The sequence below is a fragment of the Oryx dammah genome, unplaced genomic scaffold (genome assembly GCF_014754425.2).
Source record: "Oryx dammah isolate SB20612 unplaced genomic scaffold, SCBI_Odam_1.1 HiC_scaffold_16, whole genome shotgun sequence".
NCBI classification, from domain to species: domain Eukaryota; kingdom Metazoa; phylum Chordata; class Mammalia; order Artiodactyla; family Bovidae; genus Oryx; species Oryx dammah.
Genome location: NW_024070200.1, coordinates 52,583,849 through 52,600,422, shown reverse-complemented (window position 1 = coordinate 52,600,422; position 16,574 = coordinate 52,583,849). Strand labels below are relative to the sequence as shown.

The following is a 16,574-nucleotide window of genomic DNA, read 5'->3' as shown; positions in this document are numbered from 1 at the left end:
GGGCCCAGCGCCTTTCTCTGCCGCCTCACGAGGACAGGCACAGCGCCTTTCTCTGCCGCCTCACGAGGACGGGCCCAGCGCCTTTCTCTGCCACCTCACGAGGACGGGGCACAGCACCTTTCTCTGCCAAGCTGAGTGTGAGGGAGGCTTCCAGCACGCGAGTGGATAGGAAGCGAGACGCTTCCTCCTGTCTTCTCCATGGGAAGCTGGGCCCAGGCCCACAGAGCTTTTTTTTTTTCTCCAGTTGAAAATAGTTAAACAGGAAAATCAACCAACCAGCGTAAGGCCCTTGAAGTAACACTGAAACAGAAAGGGAGTGGAAGAGGGTCCTGAGTATTCAGATGGTAGCCTCTCTAATTTTCTTTAAGAAACCCAAGAAAAATTCAGGAGAGGTTTTTCACTTGCCCTTTAAGTGATTGAAGGTGTCAGACCTGTTATAAAATCAGAAGGAAGCAATGAGGGAGAAAAAAATATAAGTTCAATGATTGTGTTAATCAGGGTCGACCAGAGAACCAGAACCCGTAGGAATGTTATTTCAGGGAATGGCTTGCACAGATGTGGGGACTTAGCTAAGCAAGTCCAAAATTTGGAGGGCGAGAGTGGAAGAGAAGATGGGGGCAAGCTGAAGCCCACCAGTATGAGCCAGGGCTGTCCTCCCTGGACAGGAGGGGCAGTCCCGCGCTGGATGGACTCCGCCGCCACAGGCTGACACTGTCCTCTTTGGGAGGGTTTCTTCTCTCTCCAGGGGAATCTCAGCTCTGTCTTTAAAGCCTTCCAGCTGGCTTGGAATCCAGCCTTCCCAGATTCACCAGGATAATCTTCCTTATTAAATCAACTGATTAGGCCCTTTAATTACATCTGCACAAAAGCCATCGCAATGAGGGCAAAGATGGAAGGGAGTTGTCTTAAATGATGCAGGGACAACCAGAATGCCATAGCATAATTAAATTCAGATTGGGGACAAAGGACCCGATTGACATCATAGGAAATGCAGTTAGTGATCTGAATAGCAAAGTTGAGCAGCTCTCTCAGTTACAGAAAAAACACAAAGATCGCAAGAGAAAACAGAACAGAGGTCAATTCTAAATTGTCGATCTTCTGGATTTTAAACTGAGATGAAAGGAACAAAAGCAATGATGAAAGTGTGTGTTAGGTAAGAAAAATTACTTTTGGAGAAAAACAAGAGAAGGTGCTTCTTAAGCTACAGCATGAGAATGCTTGTGTGATTGATTTTTTCTTTTTTACAAAAAGAGATAGGATGGAGTAACGGAGAGGGATTGGTTTCTAGACTCAAGACAGAAGCATCTTCAGATCTTGCTGATTTTTGCTGTGGGCAGTTATTAACCTGTCTTCATCCACAGAAAGAGGATAACGAGGCCTTATATTACTGTGAGAACGGAAAGAGTGAATACAAAGCACCTAGCCCAGTGCATGGCATTGAGCAGCCTTTGCCAGACGTTACTATTCTTATTACCTGTTGATAGCAGAGAGGGGTGGCCTAAAAGCAGATGTGGCACCTCTCCTGAGGACTGTAGGATGAGATTCGGGGTCCTCCGGGTGCTGGATTGGGGTGCCAGCTTTAAGCAGGTGTATTGTCTTGTTATTGGAACTCTGCCTTTTGAAGGCTGAGCTGACTCAGAGCAAGTGAGGGATGAGGAAGACTGGGGTTGCAGAGGAACTGCTTTAAGGAGGTGCCATCTAGTGAGACTGGATTAACCAGTCTGTAAAAAATCACCGAGTTCCCTGGCAGTGCCTTATTCGCTTTTTTGTATTTGGTAAGGGTGTCAGAGTGCCTGCGAACAAGCACAAGGCACAAGTCACGTGGTGATACTTGCTCTTTTCTGAAAATTCTTTCCGTCTTTCCTCTGGCCTGGCCATCTGCTCCGAGGTGTTGCTTCACATTGGCACCCACACGTGCACTGGTTCCTTCCATAATGTTGATGTCTTTCCAGCCTTATGCCTCTGTCACCCATCATATAAACATTTAGTGTGCTGAGTTCTGTAAGGACAGTGTCAAATACGAAAGATGGTTTTTGCCTCCCGGGAGACTTACCCCAGCAGTAAGGAGACTAGACTAAGACACGTGTGATGTTAGAAGACAGTGCAGTTCACGTACAATTGCAGGATTGCGATGCATTTATTCTTACCCTACTGCTCACGTCTGAAGCATCAGGGACTAAAATGTAAGGGGAAATCACTAGGGTCCAAGAAGGGTGAGCGTGCCCGGTGGGGTAGGTCGAGACCTCCAGGAAGCTTTGGAGAATGAGAGATGTTAGCGCAGCTGAGGCGGGCGAAAGCAGGCACAACCCCAGGGCACCATTCCCATTCCAGACTCTGAGTGGTACTCCCTGGGGTCAGGTAAGCCCAGCCTCATCATTCCAAATTGGACTAGGTGCAGAGAGTGTTGCCGTGAACCTGGATTGTGGTTAGAGGTCAGGAGGGACAGAGCAGAGAGCGGGAAAGGGCAGGAAGGCAACATTCACTGAACACCCGCTGCAGCCTTCACCTGACAAGCGTCTCGCCCACCCCTCTGAGCTGTTACTGCGGCTGTGGGAGCGGAGGTGGTGGTGCCCCGCTCCAGGGAGGCAGGGAGGGGAGCTCCAAGAGGTGAAACAGGTTGTGTCCAGTCACACGGACGGTAAATGCCAAATGGGAACCCAGGTTGGTCTGACTCCAAAGCCCTTCCTCACTCTGCCACTTTCAGAGTGACTCTGTACCAAGAAGGGGCCTTCACCTCAGGTGAAACAGGCATGTAGTTTTCCTTCTGAGATTGTTAGCCTATCCTCTTGGAGTTGGTCTTTTTTATTATGCCTGAAGATGCATTTCTTTCTTAAACAACAACAAAAGCTGCCACTGCCAGCAATTTGATTTGCCCTTCATGTGGGAGAATAAAAAGACCTGTGTGTACTTAACAAGCAGAACCTGTTTTTAGTGTTTAGCCAAGTCCTCTCTGGGTGATATATATATTTAAGTAATTATACTTTTTGATACACCCATCTAAACCCCAGCAACTATTTCCCTTGGATCCTGATCCCCATGTAGCAAGGCTGCATTGACTTCTTAAATTTTTTCTGTCTGTCTGTCTGTCTGTTTTCCTCCCTCCCTCCCCTCTCATATGTGTGCAGTCACCCTTAACATCTGCATTAAATCAGAATATAGAAGTGGTTTCTCTTTTGTAGGACTGTCTCCTATTGGAGATTTGGCCTCTCATCCTTTTTTCTAGCTTTGTTTTGTCTTTGAGAGATGATTCTACTCTGCCACAGTAAAATTGTTCATGTTATATGTTGAGGCTTAATGGTATGCTATCAGGGGCTTGGAGGCAGTGGCGGTGACCTGAACCATCGTTTTCTTCTTTTGCTCTGGGTTTTCACATTCTCCTCTTCGATCTTCGTCTTGTCCGCTGTCTGCAGATGGTGGCCCCCGAGAGACGTTGATGCATTTCGCCGTGCGGCTGGGGCTGCTGAGGTTGACGTGGTTCCTGCTGCAGAAGCCAGGTGGCCGCGGAGCTCTGAGCATCCACAACCAGGAAGGAGCAACACCTGTGAGCCTGGCCTTGGAGCGGGGTTATCACAAGCTGCACAGGCTCCTGACCGAGTAAGTGCGCCTTCTCCCATTTCCTCCTTCTGGGCCAGCCCCACCCCCGGATTCACAGTAACCCCGCCCACGTGGCATCTCCAGCCTTAGCTGGGAAGTAAACCCTCAGCTCTGTGCCTTGCCTTTCGCTGGAGGTCAGTAAGCTTGCTCCTGCTCAGCACTTCGTTGTCTGAGAGGGACACACGTAAGTCACCTTCCCTTTTCTTCCCTTTCCTCAGCTTTCTCTGCCCTCACTGTTTCTTGCCTCTTAAATTTTACTGAAAACTCAGAATAAGTCTGGTCTCTAGGGGTAGCACTCTGTGAACCAGGGCATCCATTTTTCCCCAGCTTAGTCCAAGAGGGAAAGTCTTTCTGTGCCATATATGTTTTTTTCCCCGATATGCACTTGAACTTCAATTCTTAGTTGAAGTTCTTTAATTCTTGAAAGAGTTAACCCGAAACAAATACTTGTAATAATTGCATATAGAAAGTATACTGAACCACTAAGTTTTGGTTTGAATGTAATTTCTATAAATAAAATTGAGAGCAGTGGTCTCTTCATACAAGGAGCAGTAAAAAGCAGCCGAGTTGTCCTGGAAACGTGCTGTCGGAAATCCTGCTTGTGTGTTTGTGGGTCCAGTTGTTAGACATTCTGACTCTTCAGAGAGTGCTTGGAAGGAAGGCCATTCGTCAAAACATTCAAAGAGTTTGTCTTCCTTTTTTCTTGAGTAAATAGAAAAATAAATGCATTAGACAGCCAACAATTTTTTTTTTTTTAACTTCTTATTTGGTATTGGGGTATCACACAAAAACAGTTGTGATAGTTTCAGATGAATAGTGAAGGGACTCAGCCATCCATATACATGTATCCATTCTCCTCAGCCAGTACCTTTCTTTGGAGTATTTATAAAAGATGGAAAATGTCAACTATAATTTCTCTTATTTAATGTATTCTTTACTGCTTTATAATCATCACCATCTTTTCCACCGCATGAGCAAGAATCAATCCCATTGGATCTGTGTTCTTTAGCAATCGAGGGGCCCTTGTGAATTAAGTCTGTCTTTGCAAATTCTCAGGTATTTTACCCATGTTAGATTCGATTTAGTTGCCTTTTATTTTTTACTCTTCTAAACTGTGTGTGTATGTGGTGGGGGGTAGTCTGGAGGGGCCCAGAAGAGATCTCAATATAATGTAACTTCCTGTAATACAAATGGGGTTGGGGGATTATTTGTTTTTCTTTACCTGCCCCATGGTTATAACATCCCCAATCACTCCAAACAGGAGGTTCCTTGCAGAAAGCTTTCTGATGGGTGCCTCCGATCCAGTGACAGCGGGAGGGGGCACACTTCATGTCAGATGAGCTGTGGATATTTGAGCTCTCCCGGGACAGTATTCCAGAGGGCAATGCATTCCGTTCCCTCGCACTTCCCATCTGGCCACGACTGGATTCCTTCTGCTTGTCTGCCTCACGGCCTCCGGAAGACAGGCCTCGTCCCAGAAGTTGAGACCATCAACTCCATATTACTGCCGTGAAGTTCAAGTGTAGTTTTCTCCAGATTCAGTCTTAGAGCGCAGAGGTTTTGCTGGGAACCAGAGTTGGTTACGGATTGCCATCCAGATGGGGAAATAGAATGATTACAACAGCTTCTTTATATGCCGGGAGAGGATGTCACAAGACCATTCTTGCAGCACAGCTTTAAGGAAACTAGTGTGTTTTTGGAGGAGAGACTTTGCCTTGCTTTATACTGCCACCTCTGTTACATGTGAGACAGCCGCTTAGCTCCTTTCGAAAGGGAGTAGGTAAAGGAAAGCCAACTTGAGAAGTCTCGACCACAGTAGGGCTACAGCAGGGCAGTAGGAGCACCCGGTCACAGATATAACTCTGAGCTGAGATTCTTCTGGCTGTTACTGTTCTGCAGCCTAGAAAAAGTGCCAAGTCCTAATTGTTGTTCAGTCGCCAAGTCGTGTCTCACTCTTTGCAGCCCATGGACTGCAGCGCACCAGGCTTCCCTGTCCTTCCCTGTCTCCCAGAGTTTGCTCAAATTCATGTCCATTGAGTCAGTGATGCCATCCAACCATCTCATTCTCTGTCATCCCCCTCTCTTGCCACTTTCAATCTTGCCCAGCATCAGGGTCTTTTCAGTGAGTCAGCTCTTCACTGCAGGTGGCCAAAGTATTGGAGCTTCAGCTTCAGCATCAGTCCTTCCAGTGAATATTCAGGGTTGATTTCCTTTAGGATGGACTGGTTGGATCTCCTTGCAGTCCAAGGGACTCTCAAGAGTCATAGTTAGCAATTTAAGAAATGATCAGGAGGTGATTTTACTACATCCCTCACTCTTCCTGTGATGTCAGTAGACTCTTCTAGAATTTCCAGCAGAAAGAGTCAGGAGAGATGAGATCATCTTTAGCAGATGAGGAAGCTGAGATTCAGAGTGGCAGAGTGAGGGGATGAGAGTGACAAGGTGGCCGAGCCAGAAACAGAAGGCACATCTCCTGAGTGGCTGGCCAGAGTGGCCGGGCTCCCTACTAAGATTCGGAGAACCCAAGAGGAGACTTCCTGGCATCCACAGCTTTGAAATTAACAGAAGTTTATGCATGTGTGTTTCTGAATAAAGAGTTCATTTTGTGAAATTCACAGTGAGATTTGTGGGACGTTAAGAATTGCTGCGCTGTGTGGTGGTTATCTTTCTTAGTAGTTCACTAAAATCTTTAGACTTGGGTATGCTTACTCTTTCTCCCTTTCAAATTGTAAATTCTCACGTAGGCCTGTCTCTTACCCTCCCATTTCAGTTAATATGAAATTGAAGTATCGTTTGTATCCATTTTACATTAATTATAACTGTTTACAGTTTAGCCTTAGCTGAAACATCAAGTTTATTTCAGTCCATTTATACCTCTCCCAAGAGAAATCTGTGGTTTTGATTCTTTGCTGCTTATACCGAGTGTCTTGAGCAGGGAACGGAAGGGTGCTGTGCTGATTTGGGTCCAAGTTCTTTCTGCGTTTGTGTCCCTAAGGCTTATTTCCATAGTCTGTTTTGACTTACTGAGTCATTTCTATGTGAAATGTGCTTCGGGTTAAAAGCTTTCTCTTAAGTAAGACTCATGTCTATAGGGAACCTCTGTTTAGGACATTTTGGGGAGTTCCCCTTTTCTGTAACCTGTAGCTATTAATTTTCACTTTGTTCAGTGACAGGGAAGAAAGAGATTTTGTTGACTTACAGCTCTTTTGCTTCAGTTTTTATTTTGACTAGGGCTGCTCAGGTGGCTTGGTTGTGAAGAACCTGCCGGCCAACGCAGGAGACACCGGAGATGTGGGTTCAGTCCCTGGGTTGGGAAGATCCCCTCGACTAGGACATGGCACCCCACTGCAGTGTTCTTGGCTAGAAAACTCCATGGACAGAGGAGCCTGGTGGGCTATGGTCCATGAGGTCACAAGGGTTGGACACAATTAAGCACACGTCTTCATATTTTGATTTACATTGTGAATATGGATGCATTTGTAATCTGAAAATTCCCCTTAAATAAAATGTTACCAGTTTTCCCTGAGAAATCTTACTTCTTGAAGAGGACCCTGCACCTCTGCACCTGCTTATTTTAGGTGGATGCACAGTCATCTCCCATGTTTTGAGGGGCTAGTTGCACACCCCGCCCAAGGTCCCTCAGTGATGGGCAGAGCAGGGAGACAACCCAGGTCTTCAGGCTCTCAAGTTAGGGTGCTCGGGAATGACGGCATTGGAGAAGCGTTGCATCAGCATCGTCTAACAGGAGAATGTTAGAGCTGGGAGCTACCTGATATCTCGTTCATTTAGTGACAAGTAAGAAACCTTAGGACCTGGGTCACCATCAGAGCTGAGACCCAGAGGCAATTCATGGTAAAGTCAAAGTGTGCAAACTTTGGGGTCAAATCTAAGTTTGTGGTTTGGCTCTGCCATTTTTAGCTGTGTTAGTTTGGACCCATGAAGTAACTTTTCCTCTCTGAGCTTTAGTAATATCGACTTCCTAGAATGATGACTGAAGGCTGGGCGTATACAGTGTCAAAAATCAGGGTTTATTGATCACAGAGTTTATGGTCATTTTTTGGAACACACAAAGGAGCTATCAATATATATCAGCTTGAAGAGAGACAGAATAGTATGGTGGAATTGCTTACGGATGAAAAACTTAGTATCTGAGTTTCCCCACTTAGTAGCTCAAGTGACTCAGAAAAAGTCACTTTCCCACTTAAGTCTCATGCTTCTCCTCCCTTACGGATAATATCTCGTCTGTCTACACCATAGGTTGTTAGAACCAAGTGAGATTTGTGCAGATGCCTTATTAAAGTCAAAGGGACTCTGCATGAAAGTGTCCTGTGTAGTCATAAAATCACTGAAATGATTTTCACTGATCAGTGAAGCTCACTTTCCCGTTGATTGATCTGCCTACACTGTCCTTTTTTAAATGTTAATTATAGTTGTTTGTGAATCACAGTCAGTAGAGAGGTCGAGAGAGTTGTAGCAGGGCAGTCTGGTTTTGAGTCCAGGGTCTGCCTGTGTAGAGCTAGAGCTGCGTGATTTTGGGTGATCCACTCATGTAAAGCCTTAGTGCCTGTTTATAACATGGGAAGAATAAGTGGGACCGTCTTCAGGGAGTTGCTTTGAGAAAAGAATAGATAGCATTTCAGGGAGTGGGGCACAGCACAGTGGCTGACATAGATGTCATCTGCCCTTTTCTTATTTTTCTGTTCCTTCCTTAATTGTCCTTTCCTTCATATATTAAGAAAAATATGGCCAAAATGTTGGAACAGGCAGTGTTTGAACATTGCTGTTTGATAAGAGTTTGAAATTATCTCCCAGTGTAGCAGATAACACGTAGCTCTCTGATACAGTGATGTTGGTGCCTCTGAGTTGTTGGAACTAGATGGGTAAGGAATCATTTACAGTGCTATCACCCTTATAGGAAGAGTTATTTCTTTGAGGAATTTCCACTCCCCAGTGTTGACATAAAAGTGCTGAAATATTTTATTTGCCCAAAGAATGAGTTTGAAAGTATTTGTCCTAACAGTACTTCACCTCCTTTTCCGTATCAGTTCAACAAATCTATATTTGTTGAATGCCTGCAGTGCCCTAGAAATCATGGTTGGTACGTTGCAGGTCATACTTCACTTTAACCTTATTACAGCCTTGTGAAATAGGTTTTATCTGTTTTATAGATGAAATATAGAGGCTCAGAGAATTGAAGTAACTGGCCTAAGGCTGTATAGAAACGGTGGAACTCCTGGTACACACGCAGTGTGGAATTGCCAGGGCACCGTACTTCCCTCAGTGCAGATTTGACAGGAGGGAGACTTGGAAAGGGCCCCTGGGATGCTGGGTGAGTGTCACTCACTCAGGGACAACCAGCTTTCAATTTAGTCCCAGCCTGTACTCTCCCGAGCAGAGCAAGATCCTCACTATAATAACCTAATGTTTATATTTCCCATCATACGGTTTTAAATCTATTTTTTCGTTACCCGTAGGCTACCTTTTTGCATTTCAGTTCTCCCAACAGCCTAGTGACTGGGTAGGGTAAGTATTGTTTTCCCCGTTTTATAATTGGGGGAACTGAGGCCAGAGGGGTGAAGTAAGTGGCACAGCGTCATGAGGCTACACACCAGGCGCAGAGCCCAGTGTGCCCGGGCGGGGTTGGCATGACTGCATGTGCAGGGCAGAGACCCGGCCTGGCAGACCGAGGCCCTCCGCGGGTGGTTCATGCTGCAGCGTCCGCAGTGGTGACCCCCCTCTGAGAGTCTGGGGGTGGGGCGTCCACACCCACCTTCTGACACCTTTGCTCTTGAAACCCAAGTTCAGGGTCAGGTGGTAGAGTAAGTGATACTCAAGTGTACGCGTTTCCCAACGGGACCCAGTCCTGTTGAGCAGGACGTCCTGTGAACACAGTGGTTGCCTTTTCAGGGTCCTCTTCAAGTACTTGACAAGTGGGTCCTTGGTAGCCCATCAGGTGCAAAACAAGTGTGTAGGCTTTGCCTTTGCTTACGAGGAGAAAGGATGAAACAGATGTACAAACTTAGATTCAAAATGATGGACAAAGCAAACGATTTTTTAACTTTACATTTCTCTGGCCCAAGTCCTATCCAGCCGTATGTTTGTCTGTCCATCCCTCTCTCCCTCCGTGTATCCATTCCCTCATCCTCTTTTCTCATTGTGTCACCTGGGGCTTTTGTGTTTTGGTCAAGACAGGATGGTAGAATTGAGTGGAAACTAGGCTGGTAACAGTAACTGAGCGTTGAATACCTGCTGCGTTGGCACTTTACAGTGTGTTCTTACTTAAAACCTCTTAGCAAATGTCTTAAGATAGAGTTAATACAGGTAGTATCAGTAATTTTTCTACAGAAGAGAAGATAGACCCAGAAAGGCTAGTTTGCCCAAGGCCATGTGGTTAGTAAATTGGCATTATATACAAGTTTGTGTATTGGTGGTTTTAAAACTCTTAATACAGTTTTGTGAGGAGGCGATTTTGGTAACATTGTCAGACTTTTAACCAAACTAATGATTCATAGATTTGGTTTTCAGTAACGACCCCCTCTTCCCCCTTCCTTTTTTGGTAAATTTTTAACCTGAAGCATTTTAAGAATTTTGACATTTCATTGTTTGCTTTTTTAAAAAGCCATTCAGCTACTAATCTCAGGATTTCCTTATCTGGCAACCTGCTGGCAAATTGCAAAATGAACTCTCTGAGGATAATGTTTTTATTTAACAATTACACTGGTTACCATTTATTATATTTGTGTCAGGTATTTGGGTAAATTCTCATGTATTTCTCCTCTCCCAAACCCTTCGGGGGTGGGCACGTTATCCTCAGGTCGCAGGTGATCACCATAGCTGGCAAGTAATGGGGCAGTGATTTTAACCAGATTGGAACTCTAAGTTAAAACCCATGGTCTTTTGTACTACCTTGGTCTTCCTAAGAAGTTGAGTGGGTCCTGGTAGTTGGTTGGAACAGCAGAGCCATTGACATGCCTTGTGACTCCTACTGTGCACTTCTTTTCCCCACTGCAGTATGCACGCAAATAGTCCCAGCCTGTGTTTATTCTTGGTGTAACATTTACGCCTCAGAGGTTTTCTTCAAAGAATTACGAATTTACACAGCTTAATTAGTGGCGACAAAGTTTCTGTGGCCAACAGCACGTGATATTGAAAGTATTTCTGACCTGACTACAGACCCAGGTGGAAGAAAACGTGGAACCAGAGCATAGCGCTTGATGGGTGTTTGTGAGAAAATGAGGATCTGTTGGCACTCTCTACCCTCTAAGGAGCATACAACTTTAGTATATTACACATTATTTTCATTTGATGAATTTTGAAATTTCCTTAAAGGCATTCCAGGACAAAGAATGATTTTAACATCTTACTTGCATTTATTATTAACAGAAATGAAAATGATTTTTAAGCAAAGAAAATAAGAAATGTTGAATAAACCTATGTGGCTAAAATCAGTATTTAGCCAAAGCTGACTATCACCAGTGTAGAATGAAGTTGTCTTGTACACAAATAAATATGAAACAGTATAAAAAGTAATTCTACATGTTTACTAACGTTTAATGGTTTTTAAAGTCTTATAGTAGAAAAGCAGTAATTTCTCAGCATCACCAGCTTTTATCTGCATCGCTCTTGATTCCTTAACAGCATATTCACTTTCTGTTGACACACTAGTGTCCCTAAACAGGTACGTGTTAGAAAATTATAATTCAGGAGAGTTCTTCCAGAACATGTTTTCTAAAAGGAATTTTGTACCTAGGATTCTTGATTTAGTGATTCTCAAAGGTTCTTGAACTGCTGAACTTGGTTAGCACTAGAAAAGTCACTTTAGCAAGGTTTTGCTCAATGGTTTTATTGTCCATACACACTTTATACACCGTTTATAAAGGGCTTGAGCATCCCTGGATATAGGTATAGGTGAGGGGTCTTGGAACCAATTCCTGCAGATACAGAGGCATGGGTGTGTATTGTGATGTCCTTGAAGTATTCTTAATAATACTCTTTTTTTGACATTTGATTAGCAAAACATATTTGAGGTACCTCATTTTTTCCTGTTATTTCTTTATATATTTATATCTGGATTGAGGATAATTTGTCATAGTGACTATACATGGTTTTGGCATGTCTCCTCTTTGTAAAGTTCGGAGGTGGCAACACTGACTTCTCAGCTTTTATTTTTTCTAAGACGTGAATCATTCACAAATAGAATCTTCCTTGAAAGGCACATGGCTTAAATGGAATGAGAGATGTGCAAATTAAAGCATTTATTCCAGTAAATGTTTATTTGGTGTTGTGAACAAGTTAGCAAACAGTTAATCAGAATTAGAGTTTTTATATATCCTAACATAATTCTGAAAGAGATGGGAATACCAGACCACCTGACCTGCCTCTTGAGAAACCTATATGCAGGTCAGGAAGCAACAGTTAGAACTGGACATGGAACAACAGACTGGTTCCCAATAGGAAAAGGAGTACGTCAAGGCTGTATATTGTCACCCTGCTTATTTAACTTCTATGCAGAGTACATCAGGAGAAACCCTGGGCTGGAAGAAGCACAAGCTGGAATTAAGATTGCCAGGAGAAATATCAATAACCTCAGACATGCAGATGACTCCACTCTTATGGCAGAAAGTGAAGAGGAACTAAAAGGCCTCTTGATGAAAGTGAAAGAGAAGAGTGAAAAAGTTGGCTTAAAGCTCAACATTCAGAAAACGAAGATCATGGCATCTGGTCCCATCACTTCATGGGAAATAGATGGGGAAACAGTGGAAACAGTGGCAGACTTTATTTTTTTGGGCTCCAAACTCACTGCAGATGATGACTGCAGCCATGAAATTAAAAGACCCTTACTCCTTGGAAGGAAAGTTATAACCAACCTAGATAGCATATTCAAAAGCAGAGATATTACTTTGCCAACAAAGGTCCGTCTAGTCAAGGCTATGGTTTTTCCAGTGGTCATGTATGGATGTGAGAGTTGGACTGTGAAGAAAGCTGAGTGCCAAAGAATTGATGCTTTTGAACTGTGGTGTTGGAGAAGACTCTTGCAAGTCCTTTGGACTGCAAGGAGATCCAACCAGTCCATCCTAAAGGAGACCAGTCCTGGGTGTTCATTGGAAGGACTGATGCTGAGGCTGAAACTCCAGTACTTTGGCCACCTCACGTGAAGAGTTGACTCATTGGAAAAGACCCTGATGCTGGGAGGGGTTGGGGGCAGAGGAGGAGAAGGGGACGACAGAGGATGAGATGGCTGGATGGCATACCCGACTTGATGTACATGAGTCTGAGTGAACTCTGGGAGTTGGTGATGGACAGGGGGGCCTGGTGTGCTGTGGTTCATGGGGTCGCAAAGAGTCGGACATGACTGAACGACTGAACTGAATATAATTCTTCCTTGTATCATTTCTTTTTTGTAAACAGTAGTGGCTCAGAAAAGGTAAGATGATCTTCATAAAGTTATCTAGCCAGGCCACTCTTTTAATATTCATATTAACTGTCAAGCTGTTTCTCTATTAATTTAACCATCTGAAACACTCTTGTATAGTGCATAGTGGCATTAATGAGTTTTCACAATCACTAATTATTGTGGTGTTTTACTCGTAACAGTAGATACATGTATGCTCTAATTGGTTATTAGAATTTTTGTAGTAAGAGTGTATAAGGAGATGTGCTCTTTATGTACTTGATCGCTGATCACATACATGTTGGGTAGGCGTTCAGCTGTTTGGCTTTAAAAAATAGCAAAGTAGAACTTGAATGCATCCCTATTGTTTGTCATCTGTGAACCCGTTTTCCTCATCTGTAACATAGGAAGTCACAGCATGTACCTCATAGGTCTGTTCAGATTGAGTGAGAGCATGCCTGTGCAGTTCTCAGGAACTCAGCCCGTCGCTTTATTTGGACAGCTAGGAACGAAGATTCACCGGCAGTGCAACGAGGACTCAGCTTAGTGTGAACGTGACACCTCTCTGCACCACCACCCAGCTTCTAACCCGTCTTTTCTGGTCAGGTTCACCGCAGAACTGTAACGCTATCTCGTGAAACAGCAGGGAGCCCAGAATCCTGTTTTCTTCTAGCGGTAGAGTGGTTTAGGGGTGGCTGCCTGACCATTACCCCATAAGCAGAGTCTCCGTGCCTTTTTCTTTTTAAATGTCTAATACTCAGAAACTGCCTTCTGGTTTACTCATTAGAGTCACACCGCCCCTGGCGTCCCATGGAGTCACAGTTTATTGAGCGCTTTGGGAGAACCAGATGCTATGCTGGTAGCACTTTACAAAGTCAAGGTCACTTGATCTCACAGCAGACCTAGTATTCCCACTCTATAGACGGGGAGACGGAGCTGCTGAGAAATTGAAGCATGACTAGCCCAAGATCCCACAGCTGGTACAGTCTGAGTAGGGAGTCAAACCAAGTCTGTCAGACTTTCCAACTCATGTTCTAACCATCGCCTTATAAACTTGTGCTTTAAATTATTCAGCAGCATAAAATCTGTGCCAAATTGCTGATACAGAGTAGTTAGTTGTTCAAATGATGGGCTCTTCTTCCTTTGTGCTGTTCCCATTCGGGTCGTTAAGGGCAGATGGCTGTACTGTGTCAAAAAGGAAGGAGTATCAGTGCTAAGATTCCTAGAGAATCTGCACGTGTGTGTGAAGCATAAGTTGTCCAGCGGTGTATTGTTAACACCTAAGGTAGTGGCTTTCTGTTCAGTTTAAGATGGGTCAGTACTCCCCTCCCTCCTCCCTCTTCCGCCTACCCCCCCCCCCCACCTCCCCTCTGCTGACGCTTGTCTTCTCTCGTTCCATCTCCGTGGAGCTGTGGTTGACGCCGTAGGACTCCTTGAGGTCTGGCACTGTGAGGGTGATGTGGTTTCATGGAAGATGTTGCAGTAACCCCCAAATACGGAACTAGGTGCTGCACTTCCTGTCAGAAGTAGACTCAGCAAAACACGCCTTTGAGGAGGCCTGACCTGGCCGTTCCTCCTCTGCTCTTAAGCCGGGACCCAAATAGGATGGGCTTGCGGTACTCGTGGTGCGTGGGCAGCCGTGAGTGAGTATCATGTTCCAAATGGGTGCACTGTCGACCTTCATTGTTTATTCTCTGCCATTTGATGGGGCCTTTTGCTGTATCTCAGCAAGTATCTTTGAGCTTCCTCCCCAATGACTTGTGTTGCTAGTACCGGAAAAATGTTTTTCTCTGTAGTCGATTTGACAGGGTTTTACATGTGTGTTAGCATCAAACTGAACTTTCTTTTTGAGTTGCGACACACAAGCTGAGAAGGCGGAGGATGACTGATGGTTGACTGTTGTGTAACAGCCGGAACGCTGGCAAGTTAGCCGAAGTTCATTCGGGGCTTATTGAATTTTGTTGTACCACATACAGAGACCTTGAGGTTTGAAGCCAGCCATGGATTCTCCACTTGGATGATGTAACCCTTCCTCTGAGGAATGGCCTCTTAGTTTGTGCTTTTCTACAGCTGAAAACTTGCTATGGATATTATAAACATTTTGACAGAAAGCCCACTATACCCGACTGTGGTGATTTAGTCGCTAAGTTGTATCTGACTCTTGGAACCACATGGACTGTGTAGCCCGCCAGACTCCTCTGTCTGTGGGATTTCCCAGGCAAGAATACTAGAGTGGGTTGCCATTTCCTTCCCCAGGGGATCTTCCCAACCCAGGGATTGAACCTGGGTCTCCTGTGTTGCAGGAAGATCCTTTACCCACTCAGCTATGAGGGAAGCCCCTACTATACCTGACATCTGACTAGCTTCTGGTAAGTATTATAGCAGACTTAGAATTTTCAGAATTTGAATGTATCCTCATAATTTGACATGGGCTTTCCTCATGGCTCAGATGACAAAGAATCCACCTGCAATGCAGGAGACCTGGGTTCCATCCCTGGGTCAGGAAGATCCCCTGGAGGAGGAATGGTTTCCCACTCTAGTATCCTTGCCTGGAGAGTCCCCTGGACAGCAGAGCCTGGTGGGCTACAGTCCGTGGGGTCACAGAGTCAGACACGATTCACACTAACACTTCATTTCACTTCATGATTGGATAGTGTTGGGGGGTCAGTGTCACTGTGGATAGTCTAAAGCGGTACAGAAGTTTTGGAATTAGATCTGAATTAGTACAGATTCTGGGTTGTTCACTTACTGTGGACCGGGGCGAGTTATTCCTGGAGCCTCATTGTCCTCACAGGAAAAATGGGAACACAGTAAGTAGCCCATGTGTCAGAGTCGTTGTGGAGAGTAGAAGTCAGCGCTGTTCACCCTCATACTGCACTACTAGACTTCCCTGGTGGCTCAGATGGTAGACTCTCCCTGCAGTGGCGGAGACCTGGGTTTGGACCCTGGGTCGGGAAGGTCCCCAGGAGGAGGGCATGGCAACGCGCCCCAGCCTGGGAAATCCCATGGACTGAGGAGCCTGGCAGGCTGAGGTCTGTGGAGTCACCGAGAGTCTGGCACGACCAAAGCTGCTACCACTAACTAACCATACTACTAGGATCACTAGTTTCATTCTTTCCTTCCCCCTCCCCACCCCTGTTGCTTACTTCTTCCAGTATGTTCTCACCCCACTCGGAAGACAGTTCTAGTTCCTGCATGATTGGTGAAGCTCTGTGAGATCTGAGCTGTGTAGAATCCTCAGGCCTCGTTTCGTAACATTCCCTTCATTTCCGTCACCTTCCCTGCACAGCCACGTTGGCTCAGCCGCGCTGGCCAGCTGCTTGCCACCTCTCAGGTTCTTTGTACTTGCTGAACCCTTTGCCTCATGCATTCTGTCCCGCAGCTTCACATGCTCGCTCTTTGATGTGATTCTGATCAATTGCCGTTATCTTCTCAGACCATTTTCTGGCACCTGTCTGCAGAGCCAGTCTCTCCACTCCAAGGAATTTTCTGCCATAAGCACCTTGTTTGATTTGCTCTAAAGCACTTACGTCTAACTGTAATCATACCCCTCTACACTGTAACCTCCAATATGGTAGGAATCTTGGCT

At 45.1% G+C, this 16,574-nt stretch overlaps 1 protein-coding gene across 6 annotated transcripts in view; it reads left to right on the top strand.

Annotated features, from left to right (window-relative positions):
• AKAP13 (A-kinase anchoring protein 13) overlaps positions 1-16,574 on the top strand; it is a 319,519-nt gene that overhangs the window by 140,907 nt on the left and 162,038 nt on the right. For all 6 annotated transcript variants that reach the window (XM_040256976.1, XM_040256975.1, XM_040256972.1 and 3 more), the window contains exon 5: positions 3,411-3,594. In XM_040256976.1, coding sequence (XP_040112910.1) covers positions 3,411-3,594 — 184 coding nt within the window. The remainder of the gene's footprint in view (positions 1-3,410; positions 3,595-16,574) is intronic.